This window comes from Drosophila bipectinata, chromosome 3L (assembly GCF_030179905.1).
Source record: "Drosophila bipectinata strain 14024-0381.07 chromosome 3L, DbipHiC1v2, whole genome shotgun sequence".
Lineage (NCBI taxonomy): Eukaryota > Metazoa > Arthropoda > Insecta > Diptera > Drosophilidae > Drosophila > Drosophila bipectinata.
This window is the reverse complement of record NC_091738.1, coordinates 22,423,808-22,444,444: the sequence shown is the minus strand read 5'-3', so window position 1 is coordinate 22,444,444 and position 20,637 is coordinate 22,423,808. Positions and strand designations below refer to the sequence as shown.

General features: G+C 46.1%; 3 protein-coding genes across 7 annotated transcripts; 1 reads left to right on the top strand and 2 right to left on the bottom strand.

The window, feature by feature from the left end:
• Nucleotides 1-146: 146 nt before the first annotated feature.
• LOC108131674 (dual specificity protein phosphatase 22) lies at nucleotides 147-8,470 on the bottom strand. Of its 4 annotated transcripts, XM_017250680.3 has the most exons (7): nucleotides 8,030-8,470; nucleotides 4,615-4,698; nucleotides 3,903-4,019; nucleotides 3,397-3,847; nucleotides 2,401-2,916; nucleotides 935-1,130; nucleotides 152-874 (listed from the first exon to the last, which is right to left on the bottom strand). In XM_017250680.3, the coding sequence occupies exons 2-7, from the start codon at nucleotides 4,633-4,635 to the stop codon at nucleotides 844-846; spliced, it is 1,332 nt and encodes a 443-aa protein (XP_017106169.2). In that variant the 5' UTR covers nucleotides 4,636-4,698; nucleotides 8,030-8,470; the 3' UTR covers nucleotides 152-843. The 4 variants fall into 4 exon arrangements, with proteins under 4 accessions (XP_017106168.2, XP_017106169.2, XP_070135788.1 ...); XM_017250679.3 differs by lacking the exons at nucleotides 4,615-4,698; nucleotides 8,030-8,470 and adding an exon at nucleotides 4,073-4,228 and having other exon boundaries at nucleotides 147-874; XM_070279687.1 differs by lacking the exons at nucleotides 152-874; nucleotides 935-1,130; nucleotides 2,401-2,916; nucleotides 4,615-4,698 and having other exon boundaries at nucleotides 2,958-3,847; nucleotides 8,030-8,430.
• A 3,502-nt stretch (nucleotides 8,471-11,972) lies between these two features.
• stv (BAG domain-containing protein starvin) lies at nucleotides 11,973-17,843 on the top strand. 2 transcript variants are annotated; one of them, XM_017250535.3, is made up of 4 exons: nucleotides 11,973-13,002; nucleotides 15,337-15,442; nucleotides 15,512-16,718; nucleotides 16,778-17,843. In XM_017250535.3, the coding sequence occupies exons 1-4, from the start codon at nucleotides 12,748-12,750 to the stop codon at nucleotides 17,115-17,117; spliced, it is 1,908 nt and encodes a 635-aa protein (XP_017106024.2). In that variant the 5' UTR covers nucleotides 11,973-12,747; the 3' UTR covers nucleotides 17,118-17,843. The 2 variants fall into 2 exon arrangements, with proteins under 2 accessions (XP_017106024.2, XP_070136280.1); XM_070280179.1 differs by lacking the exon at nucleotides 11,973-13,002 and adding an exon at nucleotides 14,662-14,775.
• A 7-nt stretch (nucleotides 17,844-17,850) lies between these two features.
• On the bottom strand, nucleotides 17,851-20,442 carry Abp1 (Actin binding protein 1). Its single transcript, XM_017250538.3, has 6 exons — nucleotides 20,293-20,442; nucleotides 19,859-20,232; nucleotides 19,335-19,786; nucleotides 19,100-19,276; nucleotides 18,600-19,042; nucleotides 17,851-18,542 (listed from the first exon to the last, which is right to left on the bottom strand). The coding sequence occupies exons 2-6, from the start codon at nucleotides 20,111-20,113 to the stop codon at nucleotides 18,310-18,312; spliced, it is 1,560 nt and encodes a 519-aa protein (XP_017106027.1). The 5' UTR covers nucleotides 20,114-20,232; nucleotides 20,293-20,442; the 3' UTR covers nucleotides 17,851-18,309.
• Nucleotides 20,443-20,637: the final 195 nt, after the last annotated feature.

Sequence of the window (20,637 nt, the reverse complement as noted above, 5' to 3'; positions counted from 1 at the left end):
ATTATCATTTAAATTGTGTTTTTATGATAAGCCACAAGCTTTAAAGCACTCTTCAATAGGCTGAGTATTAATTTTGTTTGCGTTTTAATTTCGAAAGTATTGCTTGTTTGTGTTTCAATTATTGAGTGCGTAAGGAAATTCGTGTCTAAGGGTGGGATTACAAGGTTTGGGATGGTGTGACGGGGCGAGCTAATAAAATATGTTTACATATTCAACGCTACATAATGCAACAACTCTAAATAACAATCTGGTACCCGAATCTGGTAGTACAGTGTATATCAACTAGGTATGAATGTATATAACAATTATGGGGCGGGCCCACTCGGCTTGCCTTCTATCAAAATATTTCGACAACAATGGATATAATCAACAATACGCAATTGCACAATTCTGAGTTATTGTTCGACTGCATTCGCGATCACTCGGCTGCTCCTCAGCTTCTCGTACAAAACTTCTCCTGCAAGGGGACCGACAACAATTGGCTTATATAAATAGTAACACTATTTAATATACAGTTTATAGTATATATGCGTGTATATGTATATGTCGGTATTTTTAAATGCGCCTCTGAAAAATAATCTCTCAACATTTGATTTTGATTCAGGCTGCAAGGCGACTGCCGAATGCCTCTAAAAATCGATAAACCACTATAGTGATAAAGCCAGCAGAGAAGGATGCTGCAGCCTTAGCGTTTGGTAGTACAATAGTAAGCTAATGTAGAGACGGCGATTTTCGGGTTCACCTCTACTCTCTTCAAAATAGTCTGCAAAAGGTTCAAGCTGCCCCCGGGGTCACAAGCTCTCGCCCGGGGCATGCAACGCTCGCTTCTAAAAATTCTAGCCTTCATCTCGGCTTCTTCGCCATGCTGGTGGATCTGCGAATTCAAGGTTTTTCATTATTATTCCGCCATAATATTAAACCATAAGGTACTTACCTCTTTATTCCGTGTCGTGGGCTGGAAGGAGGTGTGTTGCAAGGAGAGGGCGGGGCGGAGCCGCCCGATGAGCCCCTCGACGACGATATAGACAGGGTAGACGCCCTTGGCGCCGAGCAGCCCAGATAGATGGCTGATCCCTTGTCGGCATCCCGCAAATCCACTCGTGACCCGTGGACGGAGGAGGGAACCGAGCCTATTAAAATAAATATACAATTTAACAATGTAAGAACAAATGGTGGTTTCTTTTGTAATATTTATAATATATTTTGCAAATATCTCATATAATTGGATAATACTATTGATAATTTTAGAATCAGACCAATTTTGTCTATGAATTTTTACAAAATTTAAAAGCACAATCAGAATCAATAAATTTTTTTATCTTTCTGCAAAATAGCAGCTATTGGATATAGTCGACCGATATCTGAAGTACGGACTTTTACACAGCGTGAATAAGGAAGGAAGAAGTGTGCATAGTTTCTAAAGTTTCAAGAGCTTTAGGACTGACAGAATACTTTAAGTAGAGACAGTCAGACGTGTTTCTGTATAACGAGTTGATCCTAAGTTCCACACTTTTGATTAAAATTATATGCAAGGAAATAAACATTGTACCCCGTTCATCGTTCCATTAGAAGAACTACAATTTCCAATTTTTTTTTCCTATACGCATAATTTTAACTGATCCATAACCTTTAGGCTCTACTGAGCAACTGAACAATGTCGAGAACAAACATAGGTTCCATCACCCACAGTTTCCGCGGTACACCTAAGAAAAGAAATTTTGCCATATATTGATTTATGTAGGCCGCGTAATTGCGTTGTCCATCATTGTTTTTAGTACATATAATTTTTTAAATGTACTATGTATACCAGCTCAAATTCAAAAATGATATCTAGCAGTTACCACATCTTTGGAATACTCATCCCAAGTTTATATGCGTATTTTACACATTTATTGTTGTGCTTCTATGATTTTTCCTTAAACATTTTCCTATGAAAGAATTTTTTTCTTATTGAAATCAGACCATAAGATGTTTTAATTTTGGATTTAAGGAACAGCTCAAAATATTTGTATATTGAATATATTATAATTAGTTAAATAATATTTTCGTCAATTAAATTGGACTTTTAAATAAAATTTTATTTTTAAATGTAATGGTCAAAGCTATTATCAAATAAGCTTTATTCAAATTATATTCCAAATTCGTGAACTAGTTTTAGGAATGACAATTAGGAATGACAATTCTTCCATAGGAAAATGTTTGGGGAAAAATCAAGTTGAAAGTTTAACATTTTGTAGCCTACTTTGAGGCTTTGTTTTACGCTTCTCACATAAATAGCTGAATATAAATAGATGAAAAGCTTTGGAGCTGCGAGGCAGTGGCCCTAACTCCGACTAGAGGCTGCTTTCAACAGATATGGTCTCTAAAAATGTCTCTAAAACGCACAGAGGCCACACTCACCTGTATAAGCGTGCAGACCTGCCGGACTGCTCCACGGACGCACTCCAAAGCCGCTTACTGTGCTGGCACTCCGCTGCAGATGTGCGGAGCCGTCGCCTTCCTTGGCCTTAGACTCTCTCCGACTCCCGGCACTGCTCACCCGAGGAGTGGCGTTCGCAGAACCGCCAGGTCGAGGTGAGCGCTGACCCTTGCCCAACTGCTGCTGGCGTTGCTCCTGCTCCCGACGGGCGTCCTCGACGGCGGCGGCGTACTCAGCCGCCTCACTTGAAGTGGTAGGGACCGGTTCAACCGCAGTCTCATCCTCGGGGATGCGCTCGTTTCCCACAGACCGGCGGGGCAGGGGCAACGGCGAGTGCTTTGGCGATGTGGGGCAGGACTGGGCAGCGGCGCCGCTCACAGTTAGCGAACTGGACGAGGCGTTGGTGCTGGAGGACTGGGCACGGAGCCGCGAGTGGGTAGAGGCGCTGGAAGGGCGGCGTCGGAACAAGCCCTTGGTGGGGTCCATATTGCAAACGCCTGCAAAACACACACACAACAAAAAAGAGGCCTAAGACTGGTGGATTTAATGGATTTTTATTGTCGGGAGCTAAAACTTATTGGTTTCGACTTGGGGCGTTGTCTTTAGTTTCCGGTTTCGTCGTTTATTGGGACTTGGGGAATCCAAGAATCCCACAAGCCCCATCCGCGTTGTGCTGGCACTGGGCGGGTCTTCCTCCACTTCCGAGTCCAGGTTGTTGACGAATCGGCCTTTGTTTACGTTCGCATCAAAGTACCGCACGTTGGGTATCAACTCTTCACCAGAGTTGATTCTGAAATCCGGAGAGTCTTCCTTTGGCGGATCACTAATATTTTCCTTGATGATGCTGTCTCTCCACTTCTCCATCGCGAAGCTTAGCGTGTAGGCCACGTTTTGCTTCAAAGGGCCCTCATTTTCAACATCAATCTCCCGCTCATTCTCATTGTCATTCCCCATTCCCTCCAAGTCCCCGCTCGCACCTGTTGGACACTTTTCGCCCCGGGAGCAGTTGCCCTCACATATGTCTTTGTTCTGCAGCAGCTCCTGGTAGTTGTCCAGCGCCGTCACCACTTTAATGCGGTCCAGCTGCTCCAGGGCAGAGGAGGGGAAACGCTCACGCAACCGCCGCCGCTCCTCGGTGAGCTTGAACTGCTCGAACTCCTGCAGCTGGTTCTGGAAACCCGTGTTTGGATTGGCCACAGAGCGACCGGCCCGAACCACCTTCAGCGCCTCCTTCCAGTTGAGGTGCGTGGCCGTCATAATGTAGGCCACGGCAACGGTCACCGAGCGAGACATCCCCGCCAGGCAGTGGATCAGCACGTTGCCCTCCCGCAGACGGGCGGCATGGATGAAATCGTTGCAGACGGAGAAGTACTGGGAAAGGTTCTGGTCCGGCGTGTCCGAGGCCATCACGCAGAGGTAATGCTTATCCTGCGAGTATTTAACGTGAGAGGGGTGGTGTGCGGGACGGGTTGAAACCACTTACCGGGAGCAGGCGGCGCGGACTGTCATGTATCGCGATGATATGCGAGATCTTGAACCTTTCCAGCTGCGCGTGGTCTTTGGAGTCGCGGTAGTTGCCGACGTATAGACCAGGCAGGACCTGCAAATGGATTTTTTAAATAAACGTACAAAAGAGTGGTTCCAAGAACCTACCAATCCCATATGCCAGTTCATTAATGCAGTAATCATGTTTGTATTATTATGTATGGATTTACGAAATGGAAGTGTTCTCGAATGGGGATTTTGGATTTTGTTTAGTTTCCGTTGCTATTGACAAGTTGCCGTGACAACTATCGTAAATCAGAACATTAAAGTGGGTGCCAAAGACCCGTTTTCATCGTATATCATATTTCAAAATAAATTACCAAATATAATCAATATTTCAATAGGTCCTAACCGCTTGAAAATAGAATATGCATTGTACTTTTACAATGTGAATTCTAGTTTCAATTGAAAATGTTGACTACTTATTGATAAGAACTATTTGCGCGTTAGTAAATTTTTACCTAAATTATGTACAGCCTTGAAAGGAAAGAAAAGCTGTCCACCTTAGCTGTCTAGGAGGATATAACTATTATTTCCTATTAAATACCGAACAACCTGCTGTGTGATATGTCCCCGTGTTCTGTGCTGACCTTGCCAGCGTCGTACTGCGGCTTGTTTTGTTTATTTCGAACTGCAAACAACGGTCTTACCTTGTTCATGCCATTTCCCATATTTCTTCATTTAAAACTGCAGCTCACTTTCTCAATTGTCAAACGAATTGGCCCAAAGCAGTGCTGGAAGTACACAGAGAAGAGAATTCGTGGTATTACAAGTTCAGGGTGGAAAATTCCCCGCGAAGGTCAGGAGGAAATTTAAGCAGCAGGGCCAGCATGGGCAGAGCATTTAGCCCCATGCTCTGATGAAAGTGCAATGGCAAGTGGCAAGTTGCAAGCTGTTGCCACTGCCACGGCCGCAACTGAGACATAATGGATGTCTTTGTCGCCGCCTACATCGCGGAAGTAAACAGGCCTTGACGTTGACTCTTCCGCTGCCATTGTTGCATCTTATTAGTGGAGGAGGCAGGCAACCAGGCGGACAGATAGACCGACAGGCGGGAGACAGGTGGCGGGTGGTCCTGGCAGAGCCGGAGGCCACCACCTGGTATCTTCAGTTGGCCCCCAAAGGTAGGCAAGGCCGAGTTCGGGCAAATCGGACCCGGCATGGCTTGAATTTATGTCCGTTGCTTTTCCGCTTGTTTTCCAGGACAACAGTAAGCCTCATCACAAAGTCAAAACGTTTGGGGCTTGTTCGGCGTGGGCGCCCTGCTCATATGCTATCTCAGCGCAACACCATCCTTGGGCACACTTCGGAGCCACCCGATTTGCATAAGTGCCTCGAGTTGAGGCAATAAGGAAAGTGTCGCTTTGTTATTATTTCATTCCCGGCACGTCGACGGGCCACGGACAGCAAATTGACTGGCACACTCGAAAAGCGGAAGATAAGGCACGTGTGCCGCACCAGCAGAAGTGTCTGTCATTTGCCAGTCAGCCTGGCCCGGGCCTGGGCCACAAGGACCAAGCGGCATCCCACCCGCACTGCGAATTTATGGAATTAGGGCAGTCAATCCTGACGACTCTCCGAGCGGCATCGGAGGTAATTGATCAGCGAAAATTCCAGCTTAGCAGCATCGGGTCAGCTCAAGTGCATCCAATCAGCATCACTGCGCTTAAAATAGACTCTGGCCACCCTCAGCCCGACACGATTGCATTACCAAATGGCCATGTCGTGGCCAGGAGGAAGGCCGGCCTGAGGCGCCCAGCCATCATTCTGTTCAATTGATGTGACACTTCACTCGCCCCGGCCCCGTGTTCCGCTCTGGGATTCCGCTCAGTCGGAATCAGTGGCTCGGCGTGTCCTTTGCATGCTGGAATTAGAGGAGCTTTTCCGGGGAAAACGCAAACTGGAACCTCCTCGCTTGTGCGGCCTTGTGGAGTCCGTGTGGCCGTGGTTGTCCAGCCAGGGCCCAAATATTTTAGCGGCCATGATTGAAAAACATTTCCTCTTTGAATTTACTGAAAAACTCCTAATGAAATCCCATCGTGGACGGCCGCCGCCCCTTCTTTCAAGCCTCGCGGTTTTGGGCTGTGTGCCAAAAAGATTTTTTCTCGGTTTTGGCGCTAAAAAGTGTCGAGAACCCGAGGCCTAGACATTCAGGGAGAAAACTTTAATCGAATGAAACAGTTCTGCCGACTTTTTCAGTTCCTTTTCCTTGTGCTGGATTTGCATGTGCTGCCAAGTTTTTCACTCAACTACTCCCCCGGGGGCGAATGTCGTTTCTGGTATTGTTTTTCAACAATTTATAATCAATCAGATTCTAATTCGAACTTTTTATTTGGCCCAATGTCACATAAATTAGCCAGATTCGACCTTGGACGGTCTCGTGCGCCCCCCACAGTTTGGAGTCAATTATCGTGCTTCGACATTCCATGTGCAGGCAACACCTAAAGCCGCACCTACAAGGGCGGGTCTATGGGGCGATGGCGCTGCCTAGGGACCTCGGAGTAGGGGAGTAGGAGCCACTGCTCACTGACTATGAAAAATGTGAGCTTTTTCCGTTGAGTTTAGTTTGTAATAAATGTGCCAGAAATGAAAAGGGCACAGCAGGATAATCGCACTCTACACAATACTACACAGTCAGGACAATACGACAACCCTCAACATATTTGGAAAGCGTTTCTGGCCATCGTATATTTTTGTTCTGGAGAAGCTCAACCAAGTACATGAGAAAGGTGGCTGGAATTTGCAAACGTAATGTAAAATCAAGTGTTTGTCCACATAAATCCAGCGGCTCCAACACCCTTCCCATCGGATCTTTGCCCTCTTGTTTTCACATTCAACATGATAAGGGCAGACAAGGCGGCATCCAAGTAGCGCCGCTTTGTCTGCGGAGATGTCAGAGGCCCACAGCCCTCCTTGGAAAGCGGTCACAAGTCAAAAGCCGACTAAGCAAAACTTTCCTCTGGAGACACGTGCTGCCATAAAAAGCTCTATTAACATACAGCCGCATAGAAGATGATGGAGGGGCAGCCTGGGTGGGTTGTTGACTCCACCGGCTTCGATGATTTTATTGCTTGGAACAAATATTTAACAAGCTCCTAAACAAACGTCCGCCCAATAAATATCAGCGCCAGCACAATCCAACTCTTCCCCCTGTTTGGTCTTATGGTACTCATTCTCCCCCGTCCCCCGTTTATTGACAGAGACAAAGTGTTTCTATCGCCATAAACATGAAATGCGATCCCATGAACAGCCTTGATTTTTAAATGCATCCCCATCCCCACCGCCACCCACTACCTGCCCCAATTAGCTGCATTCATGACCGAAATCCTGGGGCCGACCCTGCCTAATGAACCGCACTGCGCCCGTGAAACTTCCGCTGCTGACAGACCCAATTTAAATAAATAATCAGGGCGGTGAGGTGCATGACTCAAAATATTAATTTCGTTTTACATATGCAATGGCGGGCCAAAGAGTTGGTCCTTGTTTTTAATACGCAACAAGGGAAATTAAGCAGAATAAGCCCTCTAATTCAGGGCTGACAGCATTTGGCACTGGGAGGACAAGTATAAAGTATGAGACATAACTACATGGCTCACTTGGGCGTGAAATTAAGTCCAGGTTAGTCAAGCAGATCCCGAGATCTGGGGACTCGGCTGAATCGCTTTGTGAGTGGTGGCCACAGTCACGTTTTGGGCCACTTTCACACCAATTTGCCTATGACGGCCGCCTGACAGGCCACGACTTGTCTGCAACCGTACATTACCCATACGACCCGTGAGCCATGGGGTCTTCAGGGTTTTCAGGGAAAAAACCCAAGCCCTGGAACCCTGTGAGGGGTATGGGTGCAGTCTGCTCGCTAATTCCCCAGTTGCGTGCCATCGCATGAGGAAAGCGTGTATTAGAGCCAACGCGGCGCAAATAGCGCCATATAGGATTGTAATTTTCGAGACATTTGCGTTTACGGGGAATCGGGCGTGGGTCAGTCACCTGCCCCTCATGGCCAGTTGCTCATTACTGCTCATAACCGAAGCATTATAAAGCCGCTAAGGAAATCGCTCAACTTACGGTAACTTCGGCGCTCCTGCGCTCCGGTCTGTTGGCTCCTTCGTCTGCCCTGCGTTGGTCAATGGCGCTGCGACATGAGAGCTTTGACTCCGACTCCGACTCCGGCCCACTTCGTCGTCGTATCCGCAGTTGCTTCTGCTCCTGCTGCTGCTACTGATGTGGACGATGACAGGGGCAGAGGGCGGGGCGGCGGTGGCTGAGAGGAAGAGAGACGCCAAGGAGGCAGAGCTAGGTGGGCGCAACTCCTGTTATATCACAGTGCAAGAGCCTTGCCAGCGGCGGCCGCAAACGCAGAAATTTTGATTCGCTTCAGCTCGCCTTACTTTCGTTCCCGTTCCCTTTTCCTTTCCATATGAACAAAAGCAAAAAACATAAATGTGACAGTTGAACTGGTCGCTGACTGCTGCCTGGCCATTTTACGTGTCCGTAGCGGGCACCTGGTGGAAGGGGAGCCTGACCGTAGCGGTAGCCGTAACAATAGCAGACGCGAGGACGGAAACAATGACAGCCAAACCGCAAGAGTCGCAGCCGTAGAAAGTGTGAAAGGTAGAAAGTTGGAAACGAGCCGCAGCCGCCGCGAGACTTTTGTGAGCTTAAGAGGACGCCAAACAAATAGGGTCGAGCGTTGGTCACAGACTGAGCGCTCCTGCAGCTCCTGCAGAGCACAGCTATGGAAACACTCAGTTGTGGAGTGATAGTTGCCACGGCCGGCATGCGCAATGGCTTCCTTCGAATCGCGCCAAAATAAAAACTCACTCAAGCCAAGTGACAGTGGGAGCCTCAAGCTTTCTGCTTTGATAAACATAAAAATGTATGTAATAATACAACAATAAACTTAAGTTATTATTTGTTTTAACAACAAAAGACAATAAATAATGTATTGTACGACCACTCCCGTTAAGAAAAATAATATCATGCGGAAAAGGACGCCCAATATTAAATATTGAAGAAATGTTTTGTTTGATAAGTTCTTCCAATTTTCATATATAAATTTCAGATAATTTTTTAAGATAAATATCTCTTGTAATTATATTTTTTCAAAAATAAGTGCATTAGAGAATCATAATTATCAGCTTCTTTAATTGTTCCTTTTTTCTTTAATTTTTACCAGCTTCCTTTTTTTTAAATCCACTGTTAAGCAACCCAATAAATATAAATTATTTATATTGATACTATATTGGCAAACTCCATTCCTTTGACGGAGAATGTCAACCATATAAGTGTGATTTGGCCCACTGTGATAAGTTCTTTTGAAGAGAACGAAAAAAAATAAGAATGAGTGCACAATATAGCTTGACAGAGTGCGTAAAAACCCTTGATTCAGTTATATAATAGGTGGGGGAAAGCAAATCTGTTTTACGTTCTGTTACGTAGTTTACCCTTACGCTTACGTTTCATGTGCTTTATACTACCTGTGGCAGCAATATAAATTTCAAATAATTTAACAAATTAGAAAAACACATGGGGAAACATTTTAATGACTTTAAAATGTTATAACATTCATTAATCGCCTTAATTGACCTGCCCCTAAAATTTAAAATTAAAATAAATAGGGTGTGTAATTTTTGTATTATCTTTTATTTAAAAAAAAAGTCAAAGTATTCACATTTGCTCGTTAATCCATTTTTTGGTTTTCAACCAAATCTTAATATGTATCATATTAAACATAACACATTTTAAAATATTTCAATACAAAGTCGAAAAAGCGCGAAAGTTCAGTCTTAAACAGTCTTTCAGTCAAAGGTAGTAAATATGAATTAATATTTGATATTTTTTTTTATTATTATTTTTTTATTTATTATTTATGTTTAAAGAATTAAAAAAAAATGTGTAAGAAATGTTTAAAAAACATTAAATCAGAATTTCCCATTCTACTACTGTCGCGACTAGAATTGAAAAAATAACATTTTGTATCATATTTTCCGTTTTATTACTTTAACATTAAAACATTTTTTGCGTGTGACATGTCGCGTGTTACAGGGATAAAAATTAAGTTAAAAAAAGACTTCATACATTTAAGTGAAGCATAAACAATTATGAAGAAATATAAACAAATATAATTTTAAAATTCAGTGTTTGAATTGGTTTTTGAAAAAATAACTTCTTTGCAGTCGGTTAGGTCGGTCCTTTAGCTGCCATATAACTGATTGATCTTATATCATTATATATCTAAGTTTGTATCAACATTTTCCACGACAACTCCCGACCCTTCGTTAACTTCCCGTCGTTAACTCCCTGCTCATTAAAGTTTTTGGAAAAAGATTTATGGAAACTATTTCAATGGCTAATCTACACCTACAAATCACAATTCAGCCAAATTGGATTGTTTTTCGGGGAGTTGTAAATTTTTTTATACCCTTGCAGAGGGTGATATAATTTTGTCCAAAAGTGTGCAACGCAGTGAAGGAGACATCTCCGACCCTATAACGTATACATATTCTTGATCAGGATCACCTCCTGAGTTGATATGAGCATGTCCGTCTGTCCGTCTGTCTGTCCGTCTGTCTGTTTCTACGCGAACTAAAATAGTCTCTCAGTTTTAAAGCTATCGACTTGAAACTTTGCACACAGCCTTCTTTCCTTTGCACGCAGTACATATATAAGTCGGATCGGCCAACTATTGTATATCCGATTTTTACTGCAAGGGTATAGCACCTTCGGCTCCGCCCGAAGTTAGCTTTCCTTTCTTGTTTTCTGCTGTTAGAGTTAGAGAGTTGTAATTTTTTATGAATTTTATTTTTTGGTCTTACAAACCGAGTTCTATAAGGATCGGCCAACTATATTTTGAATGGACTGAATGACCATAACTGAACGAACGGAAATTACATTACTAAATAGAAGCTTTAACACTTTTTTTATATTTTATATTCTAAGAAATTGGTTTTATAATAAGGTTCTCATAAGAACTGCCTAACTAATATTTGCAATATACATACATCCGATCTTAACTGCAGGGACATATACATTTCGGTTCCGACTGAAAGTAGCTTTTTTTTCTGGTTATTACTTTCAGTTTGCTTCCTGGCATGAATATATATCCTTATCTATAAGGATCTGTAAGGATATATATATCCTTATCTAATTGCAATGCAACAGGCTTGCTAAAATACCTTGGTCTTTCGCTCCCAGCATTTAACTTTCTTCGTGTCATACTCATTTTCTGAAATTTGTTAATTTTTAATCTAGCTCTAAACGGTCGCCCCTAATGGATATAGTTCAGACCTACGTACTAATCCTGGTGAAAATACCTGCGTGACGCATAATGTTTACAAGGTGGGTTGAACACCTGGTTTCCCACTAAACAGCTGATCGCTTGGCCATATCGGTTGGAACAGAGGTTTTCATACTGAACGACCCCCACGAAAACGAATAGGTGCGGGGGCACAGGGAGCAAATAAAAGTGTTAGTCACCAAGCAATGGATAGACCAAGTCGATGTCGTTTCGATTTGTTGCTTCTCTGTGCCATCAGTGACGCAGTGAATCGGTTCGCGGCTGGGGACATGAGGGCGAGCAGGCAAGCAAGGGCTTATGGTTACAGATTCTAGAAGCCATGCGACTGCCTAGGAATGCGTCTTCGAGAGCCGCTCTCGGCCAGCTTTCTAGACAAACGCCTCGCAGTCTATTAATAAGTCTGATGTGTGTGTATCTCGGCAGAGATCTGTGTCCAAAGAGAGCGGGGGATCGCGTGAGCGCAGTGTGGAGCCACGGGGCACCTCTGAATATTTACCAATTTAGGCCTTATTCGCTGGCAGAGAGCCACAGAGCCAGTGGGGGTCGGGGCAGAACGAGTATGCCAAGCACAGAGAAGCCAAGCAAAGCTTACACAATGCCACGGTGCCGAGAGCGGCGGCGAGTGCACACGGCGGAGAGAGCCCGTGGGGAGCACGGCATGGGGCTGGACTGGCGTTGGGGCTAATAGCGAACGGCTGGCAGCGACGGCTCTCAATCGTCGAGAAACTTTGGCAGCGTGAGGACTCAGTAGACGCCGTGGTGGCCAACGAACAACACAACTCTGAGTGTGTGCGCCTGTGTGTGTGGGTCAGCGGCAATGTGCAAAAATAAAAAAGCTATATATATTTTAAATTCAATATAGAAATCCGAAAACATACAAACGTACAGAGCGGACCGAGCCGAAAGCCAAAAGCTTGCAGCGGAAATACTCAAAGGCAAAGTGGAAGTAAAAAGTATCTGTGAGTTTGTGTGCGCGACTGCATTGGTGTGCGGTTGCTAGAAAGTGTGGCCAAAAGTGACATCACACTCCGGCAGAGTCGCCTTTTGGGGAAGCATCGTCGCAGTTCGCAGTTCGCATTTCGCATTTATCAGGAGCACGGGTACGAGCTCGAATACACGTACGAGTGAAGGAACAGAGCCAGCGCAGCCAGCCGTTTCGCGGAAAGTACGAGAAGCCGCACGCGTCGTCGCTCAAGGTGAGCCGCGAAGTCTCCCCATCACCGTCACCCGTCTCCTTGCCTCTTCCGACCCCTCGTGCCCACCGTCGACCGACGCGTCCCGTCCAAAAACTAATCTCTACAACTCGTGCGACAAGTAGCCGACGTCGAGAAGTCAGAGCCAAATATCAACAAAAGGAAATTTTGAAATTATCGCTACGCAGCGAGACGCGTCGGCAGAGAGACGGATTCGATAGCGGTAACGGTAACGGTTACGTGTTCGGCAAGGGTAGCGGGTCATTGGCTGGGAAAACGCCTTCGGAGGTGCTATGAAGCCAACTGTGGCTGCCAACCAGGCCCATGAGAACGCCGGTCCCGGCGGAAATGGAGCTCCAGTCGGAGGTGCTGGGTCCGGAATCAACATACCCATTAGCCGGGAGTTCGTGAGCGGTGGCTACGGATCGCCACAAAGGCACCAGCCGGCTCCTCAACAGCCACAATTCCACGGCACCCAGCCGGCCTGCGGATCTCCAAGGCAGCAGTTCCAGCCCCACCAGCAGATGCCCCCCAACCAGCACTTTCAGGTGAGTGGCCTCTCCGGTCTTTGGGTAGGAGAAGAGACGAAGTGGCGGGAGGGGCGATTGCCAAACGAACTGGACGCCCCAAGGTTGGCGCCTGGCAAGATCAGTCAGTCCAGGCCCCTCGGGCCAACCCTGATCGCTCGTATGCTCGGGCATGCTTTGTACATATTCGTATCATTGTTTTTGTTGTTAGCTGTCAGTGTGGAAATTCAATAACAGTGGAGCTCCTCTACAGCGAACGCTCGTCTATTGAACAGCTTTATGGATGTGAACTACATTTGTCTGTCGATGTGTGTTAATTGATTAGTAATAGTCGCCCCGGAAATATCGAAGCAAGCCGACTTTACTAGCTCATCCCCTCACAGTCCTAGATCGGATCGTTCCATTTGTAGAATTTTTTTAATGAGGAGGATGTAGAATTACCTTCAGATAATTGTAGAAAAAAACGGAAACAATCAGCCAGTGGGCCTCGTCCCAATAGCACCCCGCTTTGTACCAAAAGCGCAGTATGTCAAGCCTGTATGCATGCACGCTTGACCTACTAAGCCTGAGGAGGAGGTTCTGTGAATCTCCGCCACTACAGCCATCACTGCGTATGATTAATGTCGCGACGTGCGAGGAATTTTACCAGAAAATAAATATACAGCTGTTTTTTGGTGGCCTAATCTAAGGCCAGCAGTCCAAATCTATCAAGAATGAGTCCCAGAAATATTTAAAAATTTCTAGAAGAAAACGAGCAGTCGCGCATATCTCTGCCCCCCCCCCCCCCCGCCCCTTCGCACACCGCGTCTCTCGGCCAATATCGCTGCTCTTGGCTTTTTGCTGTAGGTGGCAGCCGAACAGTAATACGTACTGGTATGCGTCCACATCTGTGTAATCAAGTGAGTTGCGGAAAAGGAAGCGTGGGCGGATTTTTTGGTTGCTCAACGACTTGGCCAACTAGGGGGTAATTCGAGGTGACGTTGACTATCCAAACGTCATAGACAAGTTATTGGAGGGTAGATACAATTACGCTGTTCCTCATCGACTAGAATTTTCATTTTCTTTCTGAAACTCGTAATTTCGTTAAATCAAAAAAAATTCCTTGGAAATAAAATTTGAAAAGCTCCCACCTCCGAATTTTTTGCGACTCACAGTATAGATATGTATAGCTGTGGCTGCGGATTTTCTAGAACAAATTTTATTAATAGTACCAAATGTCTTAAAAAAATGTAATATAACGTTAAATTAAAAATCTATTTATGCGTTTAGTTTATGTTTTAAATAATTGCTCAATAGTTACTCATAAAAAGCCTGAGTAGATTGGACTAAAAGTACGTTGTTTCACTTCAACTATCTTTTTAAATGAATTCCCTATTTAATGGTTGATTTGGTGTTCTTTAATCATTTTAATAAGTACATACGAATAAATCGAATTTTCATGTTAAACTATATTATTCCGCTTAGTGTAGAATTTACCACTTATTCGAATTCACTGTACTTCCTCAAGCCCATTTCTATCTCTGAGTAGGAAGAGAGGGTCGCCCTAAGAGAGACTCTGCCTCTGAGACAAAGAGATCAAATGTGCGGGGGAGAGGCAGCCGAAGCTACGAGAAGCAGCCAGAACAGGCTGGTCGGCCCGAGTGTGGGCGACATCCACTTTAAAATGGCTTCAACACCGGCTGCCCGGCTCATTCGCTACCAAGCAGCCAAACAATTGAATCCAGTCAGTCGTACCACAATCCCACATAGAAATACCACAAAACCACAGTGCCACAAAAGCTTAATAACTTAAAAGTGAGTAGGAGAGTCAAAATTAGAGAGCAGAGCGTGTATTTCTCAGAGAAGCCGTTTCTAACATGTTGCAAGTTGCAACCTCGCTCGACAGACCGAGTATGTTTGATTCGAACAGAGTGCTCAAAGTAAAATGAGAATTGTAATTGGAAAATAGTACTTCTATTTCAAATCTACTATTCAAATACTATTTTCAAATCCGATTCGATCCGGAAGATAAAGCAACTGAAAACTCTGAAGTAAACCTCTTCAGCTGGGCACATTTGGTTAGCAGGTGCTCATTGATAAAGTAAACAAATTGAGTCGTCTCCGAGTGTGAGTGAGAAGTAGAGGCGAGATTGGCAGACCCGCTCCCACGTCCCAACACCTGTTCATTCAGCTCGCATTGACATCACTCGTCGCTGCCGCAAGTTGTTTGCGCGCAAATACAAGTACATATCGACAACACAACAGCGGGGCTTACTCACCCTGTTATTTATAAACAATTCGTCCATAGCGCCAAACAAATTGTACTTTAGCCGCCCACCAGTGCTAGTGCTCACGAATCTCTCCCCGTTCTTACAGTCAACCTTTGGATTTGAACCGGACATGGACATGGACATGGATAACATGTTCCCACGCTCTCGCCTGGGCAGGATGCACGACCCCTTTGCTGGCTTTGGGGACTCACGTAAGCACGGCCACTTTCCTGATTTTTAACCGCGTTCTGAAAAGTTTTTGTTTGTTTTCGGCCCCTTAGATTTTGGGTTCCCCCAGTTCTCGACAATGGGACGACGGGGCCGCATGCAAGGCGGCGCCAATAACCATATGGAGCACGACGACGATTTCTTCAACCGGCTGCCGTCGGAGTTTCGCCAATACATCCCCGACGGTTTCGGAGGAAGGCGCGGTCCAGCCGGAGCAGCGGCAAACGTATCCGGGCAAACTCCCCCCCAGCAGCAGCATCCTCAGCAGTATCCGCCGCAGCAATACCAGTACGTGCCGCCGCAACAGCAGCAGCATCCACAGCAGCAATACCAATATGCACCGGCACAACAACATCAGCCAGTCTATGCAGCTGCACCGCAGCAACAGGTGCCGCAGTCGCCCTCTAAGAACCTTTGTGACGCTGCAATCCAGACTGAGGATCCGGCCGGCCGCTCTGAGGTGGACTGCGCCCCACCGTCTACCCTCAACCAACACGGTCTTCGTAACACTGTAGACATGGGAGTGAAAAGCGTCGCTGAGCAGGACCAGGGAGCGCGCAGTCACTCCGCTCCCCCGCCAGAGCAGCTTCATCAGAATCTTTTGCACCAGCAGCAACAGCAGCGCAACGCTGCTCCGTCCGCAGGGCAGCAGCAACAGTTTGGCACTCAGACCAGTCCGCCTGTCCAGGGACAGTACCATGCCCAGCAGCAGCCGCAGTTCAAAACATACTACGCGCCGCAGCAGCAAACGAATCCACAGCAACGGCAGCAGAGTCCGGCGCCTGCTCCGCAGACGCCCGGCGGCAGTTACATACGGACTATTCCCATCTTTGTGGAAGGTCGATCCGAGCCCATTATCAATGCTCACAAGGAGATTCCCAACCAGAGTGCACCGTCCAGTGGCCAGGCCCATGCACAGTCAGAAACGCAGCCCAGTTTCGCGCCTCAGCAGCATAGACCCACGCCACTCAATACTCAGTCGCAGCAGCCGCATCCAGATCAGCAGGTGCCCGTGGAGGGCTCCGCAGCCGCAGGCCTACCCCCGCAGACCCCGCACACACTCGACTCGATCAACAAAATTCAGGACATTCAGCGCGATGTGCTCGAGCTGATGGGCAAGGTGGAGCAGTTCAAAGGCACGCGCCAGGACAAGGAGTATGTCTACCTGGACGAGATGCTGACCCGCAATCTTCTCAAGCTAGATACCATCGACACGAACGGCAAGGATAGCATTCGCCTAGCTCGAAAAGAAGCCATAAAGTAAGACACACCTTCACCAATGCATGGCATAAAATTGACTAATCCTTTTATTGTTGCAGATGCATTCAGGCTTCAATTAATGTGCTGGAGGCAAAAGCCGAGGAAAACGCCAGGGCAGCTTCAGGAGCAGCAGCTGCAGAACCCAGCGCAGCCGAGACGGTGTCTTCGGATGCAGCTGCTGCGCCAGAGGCCGCCGAACAGACCGTGGATCCGGTCACGCCACAGGATGCTACGAAAATCCAGGAGCCCATCCCATTGCCAGCCCCACCCAACGCCGGACAAGCAGAAGGGGCTACCGCTCCCGAGGCCTCCGGGGAGCCTCTCGCATCTCCAGCTGCTGCTGTCGAGGTGAATGATACCACTGAGCAGACTAAAACAGCCACTTTGACATCCGAATGATGAACCTATCGCCACTACAGGGCGACAGTTTCAAAGCAGCTACGTAAATTAACCAAATTTAAGTGATTAGAACAGGAAGGAACAATGGAGAGACGAATGGGAGAGCGCCCCTTGACGACTTGGTAACAGCGGAAGACATGTCCACATTGAATTGAATGTGAACGTGAATCGGAGGTGCATGTAATGTGAATATAGAACTTGCGACATAGCTTTCTCAGTAGAAGAAAAACCCACGACTACATAAGCATGAAAATCTCTTGTGGCAGCACACCTTACATTAAACACACAACATACACCCACCATTTAGTTAGGCTAGTAAGGAAATTGAAATTGATATTGAGAGTGCCTGCATCGAATTACGAAGTTAACAGTCAAAATATTTTGCAACGAGGTACGGTGTTACCCCAGTTGCTTCGAACTTGAAAGAGCTGATAATATTTAAGAAATGACCACCATGGTTAGAAGCTGCAATGTGGCAGCCGGCAGTCGAGGTCGAAAGGCGTTCGGTGACAAGCCGTTGTGTGATCTCATGCAAATCTACAGAAAATACGCCTGCTGGACCCTGACCCTCGACCCAATCAGCACCTCCATTCACCCTGAGAACACCGCTCACGGCTTTGCTGCAGCAAATTGTTAAACAAAGGTAAACACGTATAAAAAAGAACTATTGTAACTATTTATGCTACTAATTAATGCAAAAATAAATGTAGATATTGTTGACCATAAGCATGGATCCTGTTGCACAATTATTAAAATTTATTATCGAAAAGGTTTCATAGTTCCATCAATAATACAAAATACAAAAGAATCGTAATCCGGGAATAGTCTCCGTAAATACTGACTAAAGGCTTACAGTCTATATCCAAGATAGGTTTAAAAGGACGCAACACGGCTTCGACAATCGAAGCCAAACACTGATATATGTAAACACAGATGGGAACAACGGGTGAATACGTCACACATACATGAATATGGCTAGAATACATAATATATAATATATGCGAAGGTAAGACCGAACAGACGCTTAATGTTGGGTAAAGGGTTATGGACATCTTTTGTCCTCGATGATCCTCTTTTAGGTGTATCTAATTATTGTTCAAGTGTTTAGTATGGGCAAAGTGTAGATGCTAGCTGCTGCTCGTTTAGATTTCTAGAAAAGAATGCCCCAATTGCTTGGCAAGTGGGTCACCACCTAGTTGATGATTTCGACATAGTTTGCCGGAAAAAGTCCATAGGTTCCGTCGGGGCCCAACCCCTGCCACCATCCTTCATCAATTTGATCGATATGCGTTATGACATCTCCCGGGTCAAACGTGATTTCAGACTCGTCAGCTGCCTGGTAGTCATATAGAGCCCGAGCTCGGAGGCCCAGATCTCCCAAGCTCTCTTGACAAATAAAGTCATCCTCGTTCACCAAATCAGTTACTGCAAAGTATACAATCCGATAAAGTAACACAATATTAGTGGATAAGTTACACCTACATGTGTTCCTCTCAAGCGTGCTGAGGCCGCTTGCCTTGGACGACTGGGACTGCTGCACGGTGACTGATACTTTGGTTCTGACCTCCTCTTCTTCGGGCTCCTGGAACACAGCTGTATCCGTTTCGTTGGAAGATGTGGTCTCGTCAGGGGACTGGGACTGCAGCGAATTAGTTTTACTGTGTGGCGACCGCTTAATGGTCGAGAACTGCTCGCTTTCGTGCGCCAGTGGTAAGTCGTCCCCTGGTTGAGTTTCTTCTATCTCGGTTATGGCAGATACGACCTCGGCAGCTACCGGTGCCACGGCCGGAGCTGGCTCCGGTGTTGACAGTTTGACTGGCGATAATGAAGGCACAGATCCGACTTGAGGCTCGTTTTGGTTAAAAGCGTTGATGCGCTGTGCTATGGAATTGCGTGCCGGTTTCGCTGGCGGGTTAGTGTTAAGCCTGGAAATGCGGATGCTATTAGTGAGAAGCTAATATATTTAATGTACGTTCTTATACTTAGATTGTATCTGACTCTCGCTGGTGTGTTGGGTGAAAATGGCCTTGGCTGCTCCTACACGCGATCCAATCAACTCACGAGCCTCCTGGTTCCTTGCTTGCCGCAATCGCTCAGCATCAGTCATATTGCTTGCAAATCCTGGGGCTGTTTTTTCAGGACTAAGTGGTTGCGGGGAGCTAATAAATATATGACCATGAACGATCAGTTAGACGACAAATTTAATACTATAATTACGTTTTAATAGGAACGTGGGCTGGCTGGAGTTTTGTTGTGCTCACAACGACTTTCTCGCGTTCCTTGTGCTCCTTCTCCTCGCGGCTGCGCTGTTCCTGCTCCAGCTTCTGCAGCTCTAAGCGCTTTGCTTCTTTTTCCGCTTCCAAACGAAGCTTTTCCTCAGCTTCCTCCTTCTTCCAAAAGTCCTGCATGACGCTGGCGTTCAACTCCTTGGTTGGAATGACTCGAGTGTAGTTGGTGCCCACTGGGGCCTTTTGCTCCTCCGTAGTGGTGCGCGGCTCTTTAAAGCTGTAAGCAGAGCTAACAGTGCTTAGTTTCTTGAGCAGACGGTCCAAGTCAATATCGTCCTCATTACGGGCACTGATGGTTAGGTGGGCGCCGGACAGGAGGTTTCCGACGTCACGGATGTGGTTGGCGCAAGTCCCCTTGCGGAGCACAGGTGCACCTTCCCCCTTAAAAATTTAACAGTGAATGCTGGTTGCCTGATTGTGCGTATGCCGATAAGATTAGGCCACTTGACTCACCTGCCAGTTGATGAGTAAGTACTTGTTGAGGCCAGTTTTAGGGTCTTCGATGCGTACGAAAGCATACATGATCTTTCCACTATTGAGGTCCTCGTTCAGCTCCTCCACACCGCCATCTCCAGACCCCACGACCTTCAACTCGTTTGTCTGACCCTCGTAGCCGAACAGTGACCAGTTCGTACTGCTCTTGTCGTCGAGCACATCCTTCCATGCGGCCACGATTTGCGACCGATACTTCTCGAAGCTGATGGACATGATGAAGACTGCCTATAGCTTTGAACAAAGCTTTCCCTGGTTCTCCTTATCCGGCGTCCCGTCTTCGAGTGAAAGCGAATGACTGCGATGACCTTAGCTCCTACTGGCTTGCGTTGAAACTATTCACGTACATGGCTTTTTGAATTAAAAACTTGATTTTCCATGAGTAATTAACTTACTTATACGTAAAGTTATTCACGTTTCTAGCCAGTTTTCCATTTTCTTTGAGAAAAATTAAAGATAAAAGAATGGTCGTCTCATTAAAATGCGTCCACACTTTCTCGCCAAGGCACCCCGGTCCATCACTATCTTTTGCCTGACTCGCCCTGTGCTTGTTGGAATACCCTGTTCATTCTAAAGTTAAAACTTTAAAAATTAATATTTATATTACAAGTAACATTAAAACATTTCGTTACGACCGGCATTTTTTAAAAAATTCAGAGCCTTTGAAAAATGTAGCCTTGGAATAACCATAAATTGAAACTTTGTTGCAAAACGTTTATTTAAAGTGGTCTTTTACAACA

Coding starts and splice junctions, on each gene's coding strand:
- LOC108131674 (XM_017250679.3), bottom strand. CDS start 4,108: ATGATTACTGCATTAATGAACTGGCATATGGGATTG. Junction 3,848..3,902: donor GTCCGCGCCGCCTGCTCCCG/GTAAGTGGTTTC, acceptor AAATACTCGCAG/GATAAGCATTACCTCTGCGT. Junction 2,917..3,396: donor GGGCGAAAAGTGTCCAACAG/GTGCGAGCGGGG, acceptor TGTGTTTTGCAG/GCGTTTGCAATATGGACCCC.
- stv (XM_017250535.3), top strand. CDS start 12,748: ATGAAGCCAACTGTGGCTGCCAACCAGGCCCATGAGAACGCCGGTCCC. Junction 15,443..15,511: donor TGCTGGCTTTGGGGACTCAC/GTAAGCACGGCC, acceptor TCGGCCCCTTAG/ATTTTGGGTTCCCCCAGTTC. Junction 16,719..16,777: donor GCTCGAAAAGAAGCCATAAA/GTAAGACACACC, acceptor TTATTGTTGCAG/ATGCATTCAGGCTTCAATTA.
- Abp1 (XM_017250538.3), bottom strand. CDS start 20,113: ATGTCCATCAGCTTCGAGAAGTATCGGTCGCAAATCGTGGCCGCATGG. Junction 19,277..19,334: donor GCCCACGTTCCTATTAAAAC/GTAATTATAGTA, acceptor TATATTTATTAG/CTCCCCGCAACCACTTAGTC. Junction 19,043..19,099: donor GAGAGTCAGATACAATCTAA/GTATAAGAACGT, acceptor CCGCATTTCCAG/GCTTAACACTAACCCGCCAG.